The sequence below is a fragment of the Oncorhynchus keta genome, chromosome 36 (assembly GCF_023373465.1).
Source record: "Oncorhynchus keta strain PuntledgeMale-10-30-2019 chromosome 36, Oket_V2, whole genome shotgun sequence".
Taxonomy (NCBI): Eukaryota; Metazoa; Chordata; class Actinopteri; order Salmoniformes; family Salmonidae; genus Oncorhynchus; species Oncorhynchus keta.
This window is the reverse complement of record NC_068456.1, coordinates 16,137,015-16,158,853: the sequence shown is the minus strand read 5'-3', so window position 1 is coordinate 16,158,853 and position 21,839 is coordinate 16,137,015. Positions and strand designations below refer to the sequence as shown.

Genomic DNA, 21,839 nt, shown 5'->3' with positions numbered 1-21,839 from the left:
TTTTTGTACATTCAGATCGGATATACAATAGAAATATCACTCGTGTTTATTTGCATTTGTAAACGAAGAAGAAACAATTAAATCACAATACACAATTGCACAATTGCATCAACAATTCACATTTTTCTTTTTCTCTGCCCATGAGTTGCTACATTTACAAGTTTACAAATACATACATGTAAAGTACCAAAATGTGCAACAATACAAACAATCAAACAACCCAAAATAAAAACTACAAACAATTGAAGTGTCAACCATTATTATTGATTTGCTCTTATTGCCATGAATTGGAAATAGGAATGCAAAATGCAAAACATATCTTGGAATATTTTGTTCTAATATGTATTCCATGGTTCTACAAAAGTCACTAGTGCCAAACACACACAAGCGAGGCAAGAGGGACATAAACAGTAAATCTGTAAACATAATGAAATTGTATCGATCACTGATTTCCAAAACATTGAGATAAAATTGCATGTCCAAAACACTACCATTTTGCCTCTTACAGCTCCAGCACAGAAAATACATTTCAGCATTAATTTTGTTAATGCTGTTTTCTGGTGTATAGTGAACTCTGTGAATGGTTTTACATTTGCAGAGTTTGTGTCTTATGTTATATGAGCATTTGTGGGCTTTCAAACACATAGTACAGTTGAAGTCGGAAGTTTACATACACCTAAGCCAAATACATTTAAACTCAGTTTTTCACAATTCCTGACATTTAATCTGAGTAAAAATTCCCTGTTTTAGGTCAGTTAGGATCACCACTTTATTTGAAGAATGTAAAATGTCCGAATAATAGCAGAGAGAATAATTTATTTAGGCTTTTATTTCGTTCATCACATTCCCAGTGGGTCAGAAGTTTACATACACTCAATTAGTATTTGGTAGCATTGCTGTTTAGACTGTTTAACTTCGGTCAAACGTTTTGGGTAGCCTTCCACAAGCTTCCCACAATAAGTTGGGTGAATTTTGTCCCATTCCTCCTGACAGAGCTGATGTAACTGAGTCAGGTTTGTAGGCCTCCTTGCTCGCACAAGCTTTTTCAGTTCTGCCCATGTAACCAATGTGAAATGGCTAGCTAGTTAGCGGTGGTGCGCGCTAATAGCGTTTCAATCGGTGACTTCACTTGCTCTGAGACCTTGAAGTAGTGGTTCCCCTTGCTCGGCAAGGGCTGTGGCTTTTGTGGAGTGATGGGTAACGATGCTTCCTGGGTGACTGTTGATGTGTGCAGAGGGTCCCTGGTTCGAGCCCGGGTCGGGGCGAGGGGACGGATGAAAGTTCTAAAAGTGTAACACACCCACACATTTTCTATAGGATTGAGGTCAGTGCTTTGTGATGGCTACTCCAATACCTTGACTTTGTTGTCCTTAAGCCATTTTGCCACAACTTTGGAGGTATGCTTAGGGTCATTGTTCATTTGGAAGACCCATTTGCGACCAAGCTTGAACTTCCTGACTGTCTTGAGATGTTGCTTCAATATATCCACATCATTTTCCAAGCTGTTTAAAGGCACAGTCAACTTAGTGTATGTAAACTTCTGACCCGCTGGAATTGTGATACAGTGAATTATAAGTGAAATAATCTGTCTGTAAACAATTGTTGGAAAAATTACTTGTGTCATTTTCAAAGTAGATGTCCTAACCGACTTGGCAAAACTATAGTTTTTTAACAAGAAATTTGTGGAGAGGTTGAAAAATTAGTTTTAATGACTCCAACCTAAGTGTATGTAAATTTCAGACTTCTACTGTATGTAACACCAGTCTTCCTTGTTTATTACCACCTGTAATTCTTGTTCCCATTTGTGTCTAGTAACATCTGTCTCTATTGGGATGTGATCTATTAACAATTTATGATCCTTAGAAATACACTTTACAGTTTTTTCACCATTGTCCAGTAATACATCTAGTTAAGAGGATGTTAGTTCCATAAGAGAACCCTGTTTCAATTGGACCATATGTCCGACTTGAAAATATCTAAACAAATAGGTGGAGAGAATACTGAATTTCTTACGTACTTGGTTGAAAGAATCAAAGTACCATCCTGGAAGACATGGTTCATTTCCCATATTCCTTTATCAATCCCGGATTTAACTGCATTATTCTTAAAACAAGATGAGAAGCAGGGATCTCAAAATATTGGCGCTAAAGGGAAGACCCAGTAATTGTAACCCAGTAACTTACGAAATGCCTTCCAAACTTATGGACTTCAAAATGACTGGGTAATTAGTCATCTCCTTTACCTCTTACAAACCAAAGGAGTGCAGATATTTCAACTCATATGGGAAGATGTCAAAGGATTCTACTCTTGCCCAATAACATAATCAGGTGTAAAACCATTGCTCAACTTGGGCGAGTTGTGCTGTCCAATAGTAAATACGTTATACGTTAGATAAATTCAGACCACCCGCCTGATACAGGACCTGGATGTGAAGTTGGAAGATTCTGAAACAAATAGAGAAATGTTGGTAATATTGATATTTTGATGATATTAACTCTGCTTATAAAATAAATAGAAAGTAAGTCTATTATTTTCCACTCATTGGTAACCTTTTCAATCATTTGAATTACCTGGTATAAAATTCCTAAGTACACTCTTAGAAAAAAGGTGCTCTTTAGAACCTTTTGAGTTCCTTGTAGAACCCTTTCTACAGAGAGTTCTATCAAAACCAAAAATGATTATCCTATTTGAATTGGTCTTGTAAAGATTTGGGATTGAAGGTAGATATGGGCATGATCTCTGTTGTTTTTGCTATATTTATTATATCACAGACACCTTAATGCATACTTACAAATTATATTATGTAATTTTAACATACAAATACGAATTGAAAAAATATACTGAAACATTTTCCTTAAAGTATCATTTTTTGAGATTACTAATGTTATTTTCCCCACTACAACACAAAAATACGTAAATACAATTGTGTCGTATTTAATTGAAATACTGTAGAATTCCATTTATTTCTATGGAGGACTGCTCTCAATTAGGAATGCCAATATGGCCGATCGACCGGCAGCTTCAAAGCCTCTCAATGGCCAATACATAGCATCGCAATCCAGGGTCTTTATAAATCATTGGTCCCACCCTGGACAGATGCAGGGCTGCAGCACAGCGAGCTGCTTAGCATCTATCTCCTAATTTAATATACAATGAGTAAGGAGATTAGCAGTCTAGATCTCAGATAAGGCAGTGTAGAGAAACACTTAAAATTAATAGGAAAAGAAGACAGATGGAAAAACACCCTTCATAGATAAAAAAAATAAACAAAAAAAACAGTCATTTCATTTCAGTATTTCAGTTAAATGTGAGCGCTATATTCTTTGTAATAACAAAATCATTATGCCCAAGTATTGTGTCTATCTTCGGCTATTCATTTGTCACTTTTTTTCTTACGAGGCGTCATATCAAAAGACGCTTGGCTTAATTAAATATAAATTGAAGGGTGAAACAGCATATTCAAGGAAAATAAGAGTGAAAAAAGTCAACTGGCTTTTTGAGTTCATTCCCATTCCATTGATCAACAGCAAATGAGCAAATTGAAAAGGAATCTTACCACCTGACCATGATCCGTCCTGTGGCCATACAACCTTATATGTGACTTGCTCCATCCTTGTCAGTCGCATGGACCCTGACATATATAGTACCAGTCAAACGTTTGAACACACTTACTCATTCAAGGGCTTTTCTTTATTTTGACTATTTTCTATAATAAAATAGAATAGAATAATAGTGAAGAAATCAAAACTATGAAATAACACATACGCAAACCTGACGGGATGGCATATCTCTGCAGAATTCTGTGGTAGCAATGCTGGTTAAGTGTGCCTTGAATTCTAAATAAATCACTGACAGTGTCACCAGCAAAGCAGCCCCACACCATCACATCCCCTCCATGCTTCACGGTGGGAAGCACACATGCGGAGATCATCCGTTCACCTACTCTTCATCTCACAAAGACAACGGTTGGAACCAAAAATCTCAAATTTGGACTCATCAGACCGAAGGACAGATTTCCACCTGTCTAATGTCCATTGCTCGTGTTTCTTGGGCCAAGCAGATCTCTTATTCTTATTGGTGTCCTTTAGTATTGGTTTCCTTGAAGCAATTCGACCATGAAGGCCTGATTCACACAGTCTCCTCTGAACAGTTGATGTTGACATGTCTGTGCCGTCCTTGGCCAGCTCTCCCGCTATCTCTCTCAGAATGTCCTTCTTGATCCAAATCAGTCAGGTTTCAAGACTAGTCATTCAACTGAGACTGCTCTTCTCTGTATCACGGAGGCGCTCCGCACTGCTAAAGCTAACTCTCTCTCCTCTGCTCTCATCCTTCTAGACCTATCGGCTGCCTTCGATACTGTGAACCATCAGATCCTCCTCTCCACCCTCTCCGAGTTGGGCATCTCCGGCGCGGCCCACGCTTGGATTGCGTCCTACCTGACAGGTCGCTCCTACCAGGTGGCGTGGCGAGAATCTGTCTCCTCACCACGCGCTCTCACCACTGGTGTCCCCAGGGCTCTGTTCTAGGCCCTCTCCTATTCTCGCTATACACCAAGTCACTTGGCTCTGTCATAACCTCACATGGTCTCTCCTATCATTGCTATGCAGACGACACACAATTAATCTTCTCCTTTCCCCCTTCTGATGACCAGGTGGCGAATCGCATCTCTGCATGTCTGGCAGACATATCAGTGTGGATGACGGATCACCACCTCAAGCTGAACCTCGGCAAGACGGAGCTGCTCTTCCTCCCGGGGAAGGACTGCCCGTTCCATGATCTCGCCATCACGGTTGACAACTCCACTGTGTCCTCCTCCCAGAGCGCTAAGAACCTTGGCGTGATCCTGGACAACACCCTGTCGTTCTCAACTAACATCAAGGCGGTGGCCCGTTCCTGTAGGTTCATGCTCTACAACATCCGCAGAGTACGACCCTGCCTCACACAGGAAGCGGCGCAGGTCCTAATCCAGGCACTTGTCATCTCCCGTCTTGATTACTGCAACTCGCTGTTGGCTGGGCTCCCTGCCTGTGCCATTAAACCCCTACAACTCATCCAGAACGCCGCAGCCCGTCTGGTGTTCAACCTTCCCAAGTTCTCTCACGTCACCCCGCTCCTCCGCTCTCTCCACTGGCTTCCAGTTGAAGCTCGCATCCGCTACAAGACCACGGTGCTTGCCTACGGAGCTGTGAGGGGAACGGCACCTCAGTACCTCCAGGCTCTGATCAGGCCCTACACCCAAACAAGGGTACTGCGTTCATCCACCTCTGGCCTGCTCGCCTCCCTACCACTGAGGAAGTACAGTTCCCGCTCAGCCCAGTCAAAACTGTTCGCTGCTCTGGCCCCCAATGGTGGAACAAACTCCCTCACGACGCCAGGACAGCGGAGTCAATCACCACCTTCCGGAGACACCTGAAACCCCACCTCTTTAAGGAATACCTAGGATAGGATAAAGCAATCCTTCTCACCCCCCTTAAAATATTTAGATGCACTATTGTAAAGTGGCTGTTCCACTGGATGTCATAAGGTGAATGCACCGATTTGTAAGTCGCTCTGGATAAGAGCGTCTGCTAAATGACTTAAATGTAAATGTAAATGTTACTTATTTGGGCTGCAATCTGAGGTGCAATTAATTGCCCATTTCTGAGGCTGGTTACTCTAAGGAACTTATCCTCAGCAGCAGAGGTAACTCTGCTTCTTCCTTTCCTGTGCCGGTCTTTATGATTGCCAGTTTAATCATAGCCCTTGATGGTTTTTGTGACTGCACTTGAAGAAACTTTAAAAGTTTTTGATATTTTCCAGATTGACTGACCTTCGTGTCTTAAAATAATGATGGACTGTCATTTCTCTTTGCTTATTTGAGCTGCTCTTGCCATAATATGGATTTGGTCTTGTAGCAAATAGGGCTATCTTCTGTAAACCACCCCTAACTTGTCACAACACAACTGATTGGCTCAACGCATTAAGAAGGAAAGAAATTCCACAAATTAACAAGGCACACCTGTTAATTGAAATACATTCCAGGTGACTACCTCATGAAGCTGGTTGAGAGAATACCAGAAGTGTGCAAAGATCTCAAGGCAAAGGGTGACTACTTTTAGGACTATCAAATATAAAACATATTTTGATTTGTTTAACACTTTTTTGATTACTACATGATTCCATATGTGTTATTTCATTGTGTCTTTACTATTATTCTACAATGTAGAAAATAGTCAAAATAAAGAAGAACCTGTGAATAAGTAGGTATGTCTTAACTTTTTACTAGTAATGTATATTGGACTCAGTATATTGTTGAAAAGATGAGATTCTGAGCTTTAGAACAATATCCAACGTGTGCAACCAATCTCAGAATTTAGTGCAGCAGAGCTTGTTCAAACGGAAGTGTCACTGATCGGCTGTTTAGAGAAAATCAACCCTGAAGTGTGTTATTCATTTTCAGGAAATGCACTGATGGCTTGTAGGCTATTTGATCAGTAGATTAATTACTGCAATTTTGGGCAGAATAAAGGAGAAGACCGTTTTTTTTCTTACATTTGAAATTAAATAAATGTTTGTTAAGAGCAGCTGGCCGACTCGTGTGTTCACTGAATGCTGCCAAAACAGGAATTGAAATATCCCTTTTCAACAGTATTGTGTATGTGATCACTGAGATGGTGTGAGGATGTCATAAAACAATATTAACAATAGTTTCTGTCATTTCTGTAAAGGTTTCTGTTTTGCCAAAACACCAACAAAGACATCTCCCCTTGACATAATCACAATATCTGAATGTTTCAAAATGGCGTCTCCTCGTTTATCTCAGGCGAATGCATTCGACCTCCTCGGTCAACGGCATGGAGGACGTCCGGATATCTGTCTCGTCCACAGTCTTACTGGGAGCGTAGGTGGACCTCCAGCGCAGCAGCACAATCCTTTTCAGGTACTTGACTGTGTTGTTCTTGACACTGACAAAGCAGAAGGTGTTTATCATGCTGTTGCTCATGGCGATGCACTCAATAATGTAGAAGGCCACCAGGGAGTTCCTCTGGCGGGAGATGATCGTCGGGTGGAAGTCTCGTAGGATGGTGAAGCCGTAATATGGTGCCCAGCACAGAATGTATGCTGTCAGGATCCCGATCAGGACCATGACTGTCTTCCGCCGACAACGCAATCTCTTCCGGATCTGCTCCGTCTGGAAGCCCGGGACACTCTTGAACCAGAGCTCACGGGAGATCCGTGCGTAACATATCGCCATGACAAAAACGGGCCAAAGGAACTCCAGGGCAAATATAAACAGGAAGTAGGAGCGGTAGTAGGCCTGCTGGTCCACAGGCCAGATCTGGGCACAGAAGGTCTTGTGGGTGTTCTGAGAGGTGCTGGCACCGCCATGAGGGTACATGGTCTCGGAGGCAAAGTAGGCAGAAGGGATGGAGATGAGGATTGGTACAACCCAGACACCAGTGATCAGACAATAGGCCGTCTGGTACTTCATACGAGGCCTCAGAGGATGGACAATGGCCATGTACCTGAGGACAGAGGAGTGGGTGTATTAAGGTACATAAACATTAGCAAAAAGGACATTTTTGTCAGTATATATTTTCATCAGGCTACTAGGACACATGCAAATGAAAAGTATACTGTCGCTAGTCCTTGCAATTTAACCAAGGTGCATAACATTATGAGCGAAACCAATCCTAATGGGATCTACAAACAATTTTGAGCTGCTCTTGAAGGAACAAACTATAGAAGCAGTATAGAAACAGTTTTCCATGCTCCACCTAGAGTGGTTGAATATCTTTAGTAGATCAAATCAAAGTTTATTTGTCACGTTCGCCCAATACAACAATACAACCTTACAGTGAAATGCTTACTTACAGGCTCTAACCAATGGTGCAAAAAAGGTATTAGGTGAACAACAGGTAGGTTAAGAAATTAAAAAACAGTAAAAAGACAGGCTATATACAGTAGCGAGGCTATACAAGTAGTGAGGCTACATACAGACACCAGTTAGTCAGGCTGATTGACGTATTATCTACATGTAGATATGGTTAAAGTGACTATGCATATATGATGAACAGAGAGCAGTAGTAGCGTAAAAGAGGGGTTGGCGGGTGGTGGGAGGGACAAAATGCAAATAGCCCGGCTAGCCAATGTGCGGGAGCACTGGTTGGTTGGGCCAATTGAGGTAGTACGGGCCTGGACATGCGCTTGCTTGAGTAGGGGGACCTTGCGTGCGCTGCAGGATTTGAATCCGTGATGGCGTAGTGTGTTACTAATGGTTTTCTTTGAGACTGTGGTCCCAGCTCTCTTCAGGCCATTGACCAGGTCCTGCCGTGTAGTTCTGGGCTGATCCCTCATCTTCCTCATGATCATTGATGCCCCACGAGGTGAGATCTTGCATGGGGCCGCAGACCGAGGGTGATTGACCGTCATCTTGAACTTCTTCCATTTTCTAATAATTGCGCCAACAGTTGTTGCCTTCTCACCAAGCTGCTTGCCTATTGTCATGTAGCCCATCCCAGCCTTGTGCAGGTCTACAAGTTTAACCCTGATGTCCTTACACAGCTCTCCGGTCTTGGTCATTGTGGAGAGGTTGGAGTCTGTTTGAGTGTGTGGACAGGTGTATTTTATACAGGTAACGAGTTCAAACAGGTGCAGTTAATACAGGTAATGAGTGAAGAACAGGGGGGCTTCTTAAAGAAAAACTAACAGGTCTGTGAGAGCCGGAATTCTGACTGGTTGGTAGGTGATCAAATATCAATCAATCAATCAAAATGTATTTATATAGCCCTTCGTACATCAGCTGATATCTCAAAGGTTCCTGCCTTTCTAGGTAGTTTTTCCTAGCCTGCTTCTACATCTGCATTGCTTGCTGGTTGGGGTTTTAGGCTGGGTTTCTGTACAGAATTTTGTGACATATGCCAATGTAAAAAGGGCTTTATAAATACATTTGATTGATTTATGATTAGTTGATTATTTGAATCAGCTCAGCTTTTTAGTGCTAAGGCAAAATCCAAAATGTGCACCCCTTCGAGGACTGAGTTTAGGAAACCGTGAGATTAGCCTTATGGGCATTTGCAATGCACCCCTTGACATTGTGCATCTGAAGCAGAGAATAGCTTAAAAAACCTCTTCGAGATAGGGGGCGCTCTTTTAATTTTTGGATAAAAAAACGTTCCCGTTTTAAACAAGATATTTTGTCACGAAAAGATGCTCGACTATGCATGGAATTGACAGCATTGGAAGGACAAAACTCTGACGTTTCCAAAACTGCAAAGATATTATCTGTGAGTGCCCCAGAACTAATGCTACAGGCAAAACCAAGATGAAGTTTCATACAGGAAATGCCCCAGATTCTGAAGGCGCTGTGTTCCAATGTCTCCTTATATGGCTGTGAATGCGCCAGGAATGAGCCTGCGCTTTCTGTCTATTCCCCAAGGTGTCTGCAGCATTGTGACGTGTTTGTAGGCATATCATTGGAAGATTGACCATAAGAGACTACATTTACCTGGTGTCCCGCCCGGTGTCCTGTTTCGAAATTATTGCGTAATCTGTAGGTCCATGCGCGTTCCATTTCTTCAGAAGAGAAAGTAAACTGCCACGATGGATTTTATCGTCGATAGATATGTGAAAAACACCTTGAGGATTGATTCTAAACATCGGTTTGCCATGTTTCTGTCAATATTATGGAGTTAATTTGGAAAAAAGTTCGCGTTTTAATGACTTAATATTATTTTTATTTTTTTCCTTACCCAAACGTGATGAACAAAACGGAGCGATTAGTCGACACAAATAATATGTTTTGTAAAAAGGGAACATTTAATTTGCGAATAGTTAATGAATAGTTAACGTTGCGTTATGGTAATGAGCTTGAGGCTGTAGTCACGATACCGGATTCGGGATGGCTCGACGCAAGAAGTTAACTCATACATTTTTTACATTTTGTTGAGCTACATGTTCTCATTTTAAGAATGATACCAGTAGACCAGGTATTCCCAAACTGGGGTACGCGTAATGGGGCAGTAGCTGTAGGGGGTACGCCAAATAAAAATGTGACTCACAATATTTTTTTTATGTTTTTTTTCTTTCTTTTTTTTATCACATTTTCCAACAGTGCATTTATATTTTCCAACGGGGCTATACATTTGAGTGAGGTTATTTCTCTCGTCTGAGTAGCCTCATTTCACTGTGAAAAATAAAATGAAACCATCTAGTGTTCAGCAAAACAACAACACAATGTAAAATACAGTTAGCCTAGTTAAATAATTAACATCCAATCACATTAACCGTTACTCTCTCGCGGGATGTCCAATAGCGGTCTGTATGTAGCCAAACGTAGCTGCTGCTCATTCCATTTGCTCGAAAATTGATAAATGGTTAAAGTAAGACCCGCGTCCATAGAGACACATACCATCTCTACTGGAAGTACTCTTACTACCAGCAGTACTACACCTGCCTGCACCTTTTAAATTGAGAAATGTGCAAAAGGTTTTCTTTAATGACCATAATTTTCACTTGCAACAAAATTGCAGCAAACGGTTCTGTGAAAATGTAATTTAATCAGAAGCGGCTGCCAGATTTCTGCTTTGGGCTGTACTCAGAGTATCCTGCCTTGGCCAATCGTGCTGTTAACTTCTTACGGCTGAAATCACGTTAACGGGATCGATTTGACAACAGCCAGTGAAAGTGCAGGGCGCCAAATTAAAACAACAGAAATCTCATAATTAAAATTCCTCAAACGCACAATTATTATACACCTTTTTAAAGATAACTTGTTGTTAATCTCACCACAGTGTCCGATTTCAAAAAGGCATTACGACGAAAGCATACCATGTGATTATGTTAGGTCAGCACCTAGTCACAGAAAAACACAGCCATTTTTCCAGCCGAAGAGAGGAGTCACAAAAAGCAGAAATAGAGAAAATGAATCACTAACTTTTGATGATCTTCATCAGATGACACTCATAGGACTTCATGTTACACAATACATTTATGTTTCGTTCGATAAAGTTCATATTTATATCCAAAAATCTAAGTTTACATTGGTTTTGCTTCCAAAACATCCAGTGATTTTGCAGAGAGTCACATCAGTTTACAGAAATACTCATCATAAATGTTGATGAAAATACAAGTGTTATACATGAAATTAAAGATATACTTTTCCTTAATCTCCCAGTGTCTGGTGGAAAGCAGACTGAACCAGGTTTTCCTTTACGATTTTACCTGTGCTTAGCTCCATTCCTTGTATTTTCTATCCTGAAAAACTCCCCAGCCCTTAACGATTGATTACAAGCATAACCTAACTGATGCAGCCACCACTATGCTTGAAAATATGGAGTGTCGTACTCAGTAATGTGTCAGGACAAAAAAGACAATTGCTTCGTCATCTTTTTTGCAGTATTACTTTAGTGCCTTGTTGCAAACAGGATGCATGTTTTGGAATATTTGTACTCTGTACAGGCTTAATTGTTTCACTATTTCAATTAGGTTAGTATTGTGGAGTAACTACAATTCAACTCTGTAACTGTTTTAAAGTCACCATTGGCCTCATGGTGAAATCGCTTAGCGGTTTACTTCCTCTCCAGCAACTGAGTTAGGAAGGATGCCTGTATCTTTGTAGTGACTGGGTATATTGATACATCATCCAAAGTGTAGTTCATAACTTCACCATGATCAAAATGTCTGCTTTGTTTTTCCCATCTACCTATAGATGCCCTTCTTTGCAGGGCCAATTATGAAACTTCAGAAGCTTTCTTTTAAGACATTTGGTTCTAGAGTCATGAAATGTTCAAAGTACATTGAGGGGGGGGGGTAATGGCTAAAATTGAATTTGCAATGGTTGCTGCTGTGGCTAATTCTGTGGCTAATATAGACACAAGCCATTGACATTAACAACATTTTATACAACATTCTTCTTTCATAATTGCATTTTGATACAGTTTTGGATTTAAAGTATGGTGTTCAAGCAAAGAACATGAGACTGGTCTTTTTGATGAGGAACCAATAAAGCAGCTAAATGCCGCTTGAGGGTAGTCGATTATTTCCTGTACAGCAGGAAAAGATGTGCCCCAATAGCTTAACTTCCTCCTCTCTCTTTTAGTTTGTTTAGAAAATATTTGAAAGGTGGAAACTGTATGTAAGAAACTCCATCAAACCAACCTGTGGGTTTGTGGAAAGTTTGTACACTACCGTTCAAAAGTTTGGGGTCACTTTGAAATGTTGTAGTTTTTTTAAAGAAAGGCACATTGTTTGTCCATTAAAATAACATCAAATTGATCAGAAATACTGTGTAGACTTTGTTAAATGTTGTAAATGACTATTGAAGCTGGAAACGGCTGATTTTTCATGGAATACCTACATAGGTGTACAGAAACCCATGTTCAGCAACCATCACTCCTGTGTTCCAATGGCACGTTGTGTTAGCTAATCCAAGTTTATAATTTGAAAAGGTTAAATGATCATTACCAAACCCTTTTGCAAACTGTTGTTGAGTGCCCTTAAAGAGTGCTCAAACTTCTACAGATGCACAATCGAGAGCATCCTGGCGGGCTGTATCACCGCCTGGTACGGCAACTGCTCCGCCCTCAACCGTAAGGCTCTCAGAGGGTAGTGAGGACTGCACAACGCATCACCGGGGGCAAACTACCTGCCCTCCAGGACACCTACACCACCCGTTGTTACAGGAAGGCCATAAAGATCATCAAGGACATCAACCACCCGAACCACTGCCTGTTCACCCCGCTATCATCCAGAAGGCGAGGTCAGTACAGGTGCATCAAAGCTGGGACCGAGAGACTGAAAAACAGCTTCTATCTCAAGGCCATCAGACTGTTAAACAGCCACCACTAACAGTGAGTGGCTGCTGCCAACACACTGTCATTGACACTGACCCAACTCCAGCCATTTTAATAATGGGAATTGATGGGAATTATGTAAATATATCACTAGCCACTTTAAACAATGCTACCTTATATAATGTTACTTACCCTACATTATTCATCTCATATGCATATGTATATACTGTACTCTACATCATCGACTGCATCCTTATGTAACACATGTATCACTAGCCACTTTAACTATGCCACTTTGTTTACTTTGTCTACACACTCATCTCATATGTATATACTGTACTCGATACCATCTACTGTATGCTGCTCTGTACCATCACTCATTCATATATCCTTATGTACATGTTCCTTATCCCCTTACACTGTGTATAAGACAGTAGTTTTGGAATTGTTAGTTAGATTACTTGTTGGTTATCACTGCATTGTCGGAACTAGAAGCACAAGCATTTCGCTACACTCGCATTTAACATCTGCTAACCATGTGTATGTGACAAATAAAATTTGATTTGATTTAGAGTCGGGAAGCAAGTACAGGGAGTGAGTGTTTTAATAAATAAACACGAAACACAAACGCACCAACATGAAACAGAGTCAATAACACCTGAGGAAAGAACCAAGAGGAGGGACAGATATAGGAAGATAATCAAGGAGGTGATGGAGTCAGGTGAGTGTCATGAGGCGCTGGTGTGCTTGACGATGGTGTCAGGTGTGCGGGTTAATCAATAGCCTGATGACCTTGAGGCCGGAGAGTGTATAGGTGACAGTACCCCTCCCGACACGCAGCTCATGCCGCAGGACGCTGACAAAGGGGACGAACCCAGGGATCAGGAGCGGACCGGTCAACCCTGCTGAAGCGCAGGACCCTGTCACACCGGCTGAGGCATGGGAACCTGTCGAGCCGGCTGGGCGCGGTAACCTGCCAGACCAGCTGAGGCAGGGGAGCCTGGCGATCCGGCTGAGGCATGAGAGCCTGGCGAGCCGGTGGAAGCAGGGAGCCTGGCGATCTGGCGGAGGCATGAAAGCCCGATGAGCCGGCTGAGGCAGGGGAGCCTGGTAATCCGGCTGAGGCATAAGAGCCTGACAAGCCGGTGGAGGCAGGGAGTCTGGCAATCTGGCTGAGGCATGAGAGCCTGTAACGGCTCCCAGACCCAAAGTCATTTACACTGTCACAAAAAAACACTCCCCTGATGCTTCTCTTAGGTGAGGTGTTATTCTGTAATGAGTGCGCTGAGACTCGGGAAGCAAGTAAGGGGAGTGAGTGTTTTAACCTCTAGCGTCGAGCAATCCCGTATCCGGGAGTGTAATTATAGCCTCAAGCTCATTACCATAACGCAACGTTAACTATTCATGAAAATCGCAAATGAAATGAAAGAAATATATTCACTCACAAGATTAGCCTTTTGTTAACAACACTGTCATCTCAGATTTTCAAAATATGCTTTTCAACCATAGCTACACAAGCATTTGTGTAAGAGTATTGATAGCTAGCATAGCATTAAGCCTAGCATTCAGCAGGCAACATTTTCACAAAAACAAGAAAAGCATTCAAATAAAATCATTTACCTTTGAAGAACTTCAGATGTTTTCAATGAGGAGACTCTCAGTTATATAGCAAATGTTCATTTTTTTCCAAAAAATATTATTTGTGTAGGAGAAATCGATCTGTTTTGTTCATCACGTTTGGCTGAGAAAGAAATCTGAAAATGCAGTCTCTACATCGCCGAACTTTTTACAAATTAACTCCATAATATCGACAGAAACATGGCAAACGTTGTTTAGAATCAATCCTCAAGGTGTTTTTCACATCTATTCGATGATAGATCATTCGTGGCAGCTGTGTTTCTCCTCGAAACAAACGAAAATACACGCAGCTGGAGATTACGCAATAATTGCAATGAGGACACCAAGCGGCCACCTGGTAGATGTAGTCTCTTAAGGTCAATCTTCCAATGATTTGCCTACAAATACATCACAACGCTGTCGACACATTTACATTTACATTTACATTTAAGTCATTTAGCAGACGCTCTTATCCAGAGCGACTTACAAATTGGTGCATTCACCTTATGACATCCAGTGGAACAGCCACTTTACAATAGTGCATTGAACTTTTAAGGGGGTGAGAAGGATTACTTTATCCTATCCTAGGTATTCCTTAAAGAGGTGGGGTTTCAGGTGTCTCCGGAAGGTGGTGATTGACTCCGCTGTCCTGGCGTCGTGAGGGAGTTTGTTCCTGGGGGCCAGAGCAGCGAACAGTTTTGACTGGGCTGAGGGAACTGTAGTGGTAGGGAGGCGAGCAGGCCAGAGGTGGATGAACGCAGTGCCCTTATTTGGGTGTAGGGCCTGATCAGAGCCTGGAGGTACTGAGGTGCCGTTCCCCTCACAGCTCCGTAGGCAAGCACCATGGTCTTGTAGCGGATGCGAGCTTCAACTGGAAGCCAGTGGAGAGAGCGGAGGAGCGGGGTGACGTGAGAGAACTTGGGAAGGTTGAACACCAGACGGGCTGCGGCGTTCTGGATGAGTTGTAGGGGTTTAATGGCACAGGCAGGGAGCCCAGCCAGCAGCGAGTTGCAGTAATCCAGACGGGAGATGACAAGTGCCTGGATTAGGACCTGCGCCGCTTCCTGTGTGAGGCAGGGTCGTACTCTGCGGATGTTGTAGAGCATGAACCTGCAGGAACGGGCCACCGCCTTGATGTTAGTTGAGAACGACAGGGTGTTGTCCAGGATCACGCCAAGGTTCTTAGCGCTCTGGGAGAAGGACACAATGGAGTTGTCAACCGTGATGGCGAGATCATGGAACGGGCAGTCCTTCCCGGGAGGAAGAGCAGCTCCGTCTTGCCGAGGTTCAGCTTGAGGTGGTGATCCGTCATCCACACTGATATGTCTGCCAGACATGCAGAGATGCGATTCGCCACCTGGTCATCAGAAGGGGAAAGGAAGATTAATTGTGTGTCGTCTGCATAGCAATGATAGGAGAGACCATGTGAGGTTATGACAGAGCCAAGTGACTTGGTGTATTGCGAGAATAGGAAAGGGCCTAGAACAGAGCCCTGGGGACACCAGTGGTGAGAGCGCGTTGTGAGGGAGACAGATTCTCGCCACGCCACCTGGTAGGAACCTGTCAGGTAGGAGCGACCTGTCAGGTAGGACGCAATCAAGCGTGGGCGCGCCGGAGATGCCCAACTCGGAGAGGGCGGAGAGGAGGATCTGATGGTTCACAGTATCAAGGCAGCCGATAGGTCTAGAAGGATGAGAGCAGAGGAGAGAGTTAGCTTTAGCAGTGCGGAGCGCCTCCGTGATACAGAGAAGAGCAATCTCAGTTGAATGACTAGTCTTGAAACCTGACTGATTTGGATCAAGAAATGTCATTCTGAGAGATAGCGGGAGAGCTGGCCAAGGACGGCACGTTCAAGAGTTTTGGAGAGAAAAGAAAGAAGGGATACTGGTCTGTAGTTGTTGACATCGGAGGATCGAGTGTAGGTTTTCAGAAGGGTGCAACTCTCGCTCTCTTGAAGACGGAAGGGACGTAGCCAGCGGTCAGGGATGAGTTGATGAGCGAGGTGAGGTAAGGGAGAAGGTCTCCGGAAATGGTCTGGAGAAGAGAGGAGGGGATAGGGTCAAGCGGGCAGGTTGTTGGGCGGCCGGCCGTCACAAGACGCGAGATTTCATCTGGAGAGAGAGGGAGAAAGAGGTCAGAGCACAGGGTAGGGCAGTGTGAGCAGAACCAGCGGTGTCGTTTGACTTAGCAAGCGAGGATCGGATGTCGTCGACCTTTTTTCAAAATGGTTGACGAAGTCATCTGCAGAGAGGGAGGAGGGGGGAGGGGGAGGAGGATTCAGGAGGGAGGAGAAGGTGGCAAAGAGCTTCCTAGGGTTAGAGGCAGATGCTTGGAATTTAGAGTGGTAGAAAGTGGCTTTAGCCGCAGAGACAGAGGAGGAAAATGTAGAGAGGAGGGAGTGAAAGGATGCCAGGTCCGCAGGAGGCGAGTTTTCCTCCATTTCCGCTCGGCTGCCCGGAGCCCTGTTCTGTGAGCTCGCAATGAGTCGTCGAGCCACGGAGCGGGAGGGAGGACCGAGCCGGCCTGGAGGATAGGGGACATAGAGAGTCAAAGGATGCAGAAAGGGAGGAGAGGAGGGTTGAGGAGGCAGAATCAGGAGATAGGTTGGAGAAGGTTTGAGCAGAGGAAGAGATGATAGGATGGAAGAGGAGAGGAGTAGCGGGGAGAGAGAGCGAAGGTTGGGACGGCGCGATACCATCCGAGTAGGGGCAGTGTGGGAAGTGTTGGATGAGAGCGAGAGGGAAAAGGATACAAGGTAGTGGTCGGAGACTTGGAGGAGTTGCAATGAGGTTAGTGGAAGAACAGCATCTAGTAAAGATGAGGTTGAGCGTATTGCCTGCCTTGTGAGTAGGGGGGAAGGTGAGAGGTGAGGTCAAAGAGGAGAGGAGTGGAAAGAAGGAGGCAGAGAGGAATGAGTCAAGGTAGACGTGGGGAGGTTAAAGTCGCCCAGAACTGTGAGAGGTGAGCCGTCCTCAGGAAAGGAGCTTATCAAGGCATCAAGCTCATTGATGAACTCTCGAGGGAACCTGGAGGGCGATAAATGATAAGGATGTTAAGCTTGAAAGGGCTGGTAACTGTGACATCATGGAATTCAAAGGAGGCGATAGACAGATGGGTAAGGGGAGAAAGAGAATGACCACTTGGGAGAGATGAGGATCCCGGTGCCACCACCCCGCTGACCAGAAGCTCTCGGGGTGTGCGAGAACACGTGGGCGGACGAAGAGAGAGCAGTAGGAGTAGCAGTGTTATCTGTGGTGATCCATGTTTCCGTCAGTGCCAAGAAGTCGAGGGACTGGAGGGAGGCATAGGCTGAGATGAACTCTGCCTTGTTGGCCGCAGATCGGCAGTTCCAGAGGCTACCGGAGACCTGGAACTCCACGTGGGTCGTGCGCGCTGGGACCACCAGATTAGGGTGGCCGCGGCCACGCGGTGTGGAAGCGTTTGTATGGTCTGTGCAGAGAGGAGAGAACAGGGATAGACAGACACATAGTTGACAGGCTACAGAAGAGGCTACGCTAATGCAAGGAGATTGGAATGACAAGTGGACTACACGTCTCGAATGTTCAGGAAGTTAAGCTTACGTAGCAAGAATCTTATTGACTGAAATTATTAAAATGATACAGTACTGCTGAAGTAGGCTAGCTGGCAGTGGCTGCGTTGTTGACTTTGTGGGCTAGCTGGCAGTGGCTGCGTTGTTGACTTTGTGGGCTAGCTGGCAGTGGCTGCGTTGTTGACACTACACTAATCAAGTCGTTCCGTTGAGTGTAATAGTTTCTACAGTGCTGCTATTCGGGGCTAGCTGCTGGCTAGCTAGCAGTGTTGATTACGTTACGTTGCGTTAAAGAGCGACAATAGCTGGCTAGCTAACCTAGAAAATCGCTCTAGACTACACAATTATCTCAGATACAAAGATGGCTATGTAGCTAGCTACGATCAAACAAATCAAACCGTTGTGCTGTAATGAAATGAAATGAAAATGTGATACTACCTGTGGAGCGAAGCGGAATGCGACTGGGTTGTTGAGTGTTGAGTGCGGAAGTTCTATTCGGTAGACGTTGGCTAGCTGTTGGCTAGCTAGCAGTATCTCCTACGTTAAGGACGACAAATAGCTGGCTAGCTAACCTCGGTAAATTAAGATAATCACTCTAAGACTACACACTCTGAACTACACAATTATCTTGGATACGAAGACAGCAAAGACAACTATGTAGCTAGCTAACACTACACTAATCAAGTCGTTCAGTTGAGTGTAATAGTTTCTACAGTGCTGCTATTCGGTAGACGGTGGACGTTTGCTAGCTGGCTAGCTGCTGGGCAGATAGCAGTGTAGACTACGTTAGGACGACGAAATACGATAATTACGCAATTATCTTTGATACAAAGACGGCTATGTAGCTAGCTAAGAAGAAATTGCTAAGATTAGACAAATCAAACCGTTGTACTATAATACTTGGGGAAAGGACAGAAAGTCTAAGCTCATTCGTGACCCATACACAGCCATATAAGGAGACATTGGAACACAGCGCATTCAAAATCTGGGGCACTTCCTGTATGAAATTTCATCTTGGTTTCGCCTGTAGCATTAGTTCTGTGGCACTCACAGACAATATCGTTGTAGTTTTGGAAACGTCAGAGTGTTTTCTTTCCAAAGCTGTCAATTATATGCATAGTTGAGCATCTTTTCATGACAAAATATCTTGTTTAAAATGGGAATGTTTTTTTATCCATAAATTAAAAGAGCGCCCCCTATATCCAAGAAGTTAATAAGTAAAGAAAACAATAAACACGAAACACAAACAACGCACTGACATGAAACAGAGTCAATAACACCTGAAAAAATAACCAAGGGGAGTAACATATATAGGGTTAGATAATCAAGGAGGTAATGGAGTCCAGGTGAGTGTCATGGGGTGCTGGTGCGCTTGACGATGGTGACAAGTGTGCGGGATAATTAGTAGCCTGATGACGAAGAGGCCAGAGAGGGAGTATACGCGACAGTTGTTCTGATTTTAAAAAAGCAATAAAACTGGACTTCTTTACACTAATTGAGTATCTGGAGAATCAGCATTTGTGGGTTCGATTACAGGCTCAAAATGTCCAGAAACTTCTCAAACTCGTCAGTCTATTCTTGTTCTGAGAAATGAAGGCTATTCCATTGCAGAAATTTCCAAGAAACTGAAGATCTCGTACAACACTGTGTACTACTCCTTTCACAGAACAGAGCAAACTGTCCCTAACCAAAATAGAAAGAGGAGTGGGAGGCCCCGGTGCTATAACTGAGCATGAGGACAAGAACGTTAGAGAGTCTAGTTTGAGAAACAGATGCCTCCCAAGTCCTCAACTCCTCAGCTTTATTAAATAGTACCTGTAAAAAACACCAGTCTCAACGTCAACAGTGAAGAGGCGACTCCAGGATGTTGGCCTTCTAGGCAGAGTTGCAAAGAAAAAGCCATATCTCAGACTGGCCAATAAAAACAAAATATTAAGATGGGCAAAAGAACACATACACTGGACAGAGGAACTCTGCCTAGAAGGCCAGCATCCCGGAGTCGCCTCTTCACTGTTGACGTTGAGACTGGTGTTTTGCGGTTACTATTTAATGAAGCTTACAAAAATGTAAGGAAGACACTTACAGGGGAAAAATTAGTGGACACACGCACACACACACACCTGTCATTGAAAGATGCTAATAAAAGGGGATAAGGCACTGACCCACCTGTCTGCAGCGATAGCCAGCAGTGCGTTAGTGGACACGTAGAGAGACACAGTCCTGATGTAGTTGACAGAGGCACACAGCACCAGGCCATAGTCCCAGGACAACTGCTTCACCACATAGTAATCCACCAGGAACGGACAGCACACCACTGACACTATGAAGTCTGATATAGCCAGATTAGCTATGAGCAGGTTAGTGAGGTTACGTAGCTTCTTGTACCGGGCCAAAGTAGCGATAAACAGGAAGTTGCCAACACCGCAGACGAGCATAATGCAGATGAGCACCATGGCGATGACGATGGTGGCAACGAAGAAGGCTGTGCCCTGCGTAGTGTCGGGAATCTCGTTGTCGGGAATACCATAGTCTGTGTCGTAGTTATCCGTAAACGGGTCCAGCTCGCTTCCTCCCAGCACGTGGGCAGGGGTCTCAGCGTACACTGCAGCCAGCTGGCTGATGTTGGATTCTCCCATGGTGACTTCCCAATAAGTTTTAGGTTTCTTGTTTTAATTTGTGTTTTCTTTCTAAATTATTTCAGTGTATTCCAGAAACCATTTCAGAAGGTTTTTGGGTCATGGTGTCAGTGTCTTGCAGGAACTATGGAGGTGGATGAGGGAGGGTCTTTTTGAGTGTAGAGAAGATCCCACTTGTCACTCAGACAGCCAAGAGAACATCTTCGACTGACCTGCAACACAGTTGTTCTCAACTTAGACTCACAGAGAGACCAGAGAATGTGTGAAAATTCATTAAACATTGATTTCAGATTCAAACATGCTCCCCGGATCAAATAAGCATGAATAAATGTAGCATCTTGTGGGTGCAGCTGTTGACATTGCAGAGCTGGTAAAATAATAATGAAAACCGCTATGACAATTTATTTTCTGTTCACTCACAAAAAAGGCTTAACACTGACTCAATAGACAAGCCCTCCACAAGCAACATCAACACTCTTGGCAAGGGAGAGAGAGTGTGTGTGGAGGGCAGAGGACAGGAAGCAAGTGACAGAGTGGTTGGGGGAAGAAATATCACTTGTATGAGATAGATAGATAGATAGATAGATAGATAGATAGATAGATAGATAGATAGATAGATAGATAGATAGATAGATAGATAGATAGTACAATCACGCAAATAATACAATTTAAAGCTGTTGGGAAAATAAAGCAACAATCATGCACACATATGCAAATCAACAAATGAAATAATCACTTGTTGCAATTAAATGCAAACTGAGTTCGCTAATTGCACCTTGAAAAAGTGAGGAGGTGGTATATTGCATTAAATGGTTTCTTATACAAACAGGCTCGTCTCTATTTAACCAAACCACTGGGACTAGATAATTTAGCCCTACTTTTACAATGAACCATGGCATACCTGTCACCTTTGGAGTTCCAGCTGACTTAATTTACATCTGTGCTCTTCCATGATTAGACTGTTAGGCTATGTCGAATTATCAAGTGCAGAAAACATCCAATCTTTCTCTCACACCAATGGAAAACAATATGAATTAGGACTTATGCACTGTCCAATTAAGCATCACACAGACATTTAAGATTAAAGATTTAACTTTAAAAATGTTATTGGCCTATATAATATTTAATGAGATGAATCTGCACCACTGTGTTGTGAAGAGTAATCCCGACTGATAGGCTACAAACACGCGACTATGCACGCACAAGTTATTTTCCTACATGCGTTTTCAACATGTGAAATGGATTCCATTCCATTAAACCTCT

General features: G+C 43.4%; 1 protein-coding gene across 1 annotated transcript; it reads right to left on the bottom strand.

Annotated features, from left to right (window-relative positions):
- Window positions 1-6,442: 6,442 nt before the first annotated feature.
- Window positions 6,443-20,576, bottom strand: prokr1b (prokineticin receptor 1b). Its single transcript, XM_035753799.2, has 2 exons — window positions 20,107-20,576; window positions 6,443-7,505 (listed from the first exon to the last, which is right to left on the bottom strand). Exons 1-2 carry the CDS (start codon window positions 20,574-20,576, stop codon window positions 6,794-6,796), a joined length of 1,182 nt encoding a protein of 393 aa, XP_035609692.1. The 3' UTR covers window positions 6,443-6,793.
- Window positions 20,577-21,839: the final 1,263 nt, after the last annotated feature.

Excerpts from the sequence above, each read along its gene's own strand:
- prokr1b (XM_035753799.2), bottom strand. The coding sequence starts at position 20,576 with ATGGGAGAATCCAACATCAGCCAGCTGGCTGCAGTGTACGCTGAGACC. Across the intron at positions 7,506-20,106 it reads CTGGCTATCGCTGCAGACAG|GTACATGGCCATTGTCCATC; the intron begins GTGGGTCAGTGC and ends CTCTGTCCTCAG.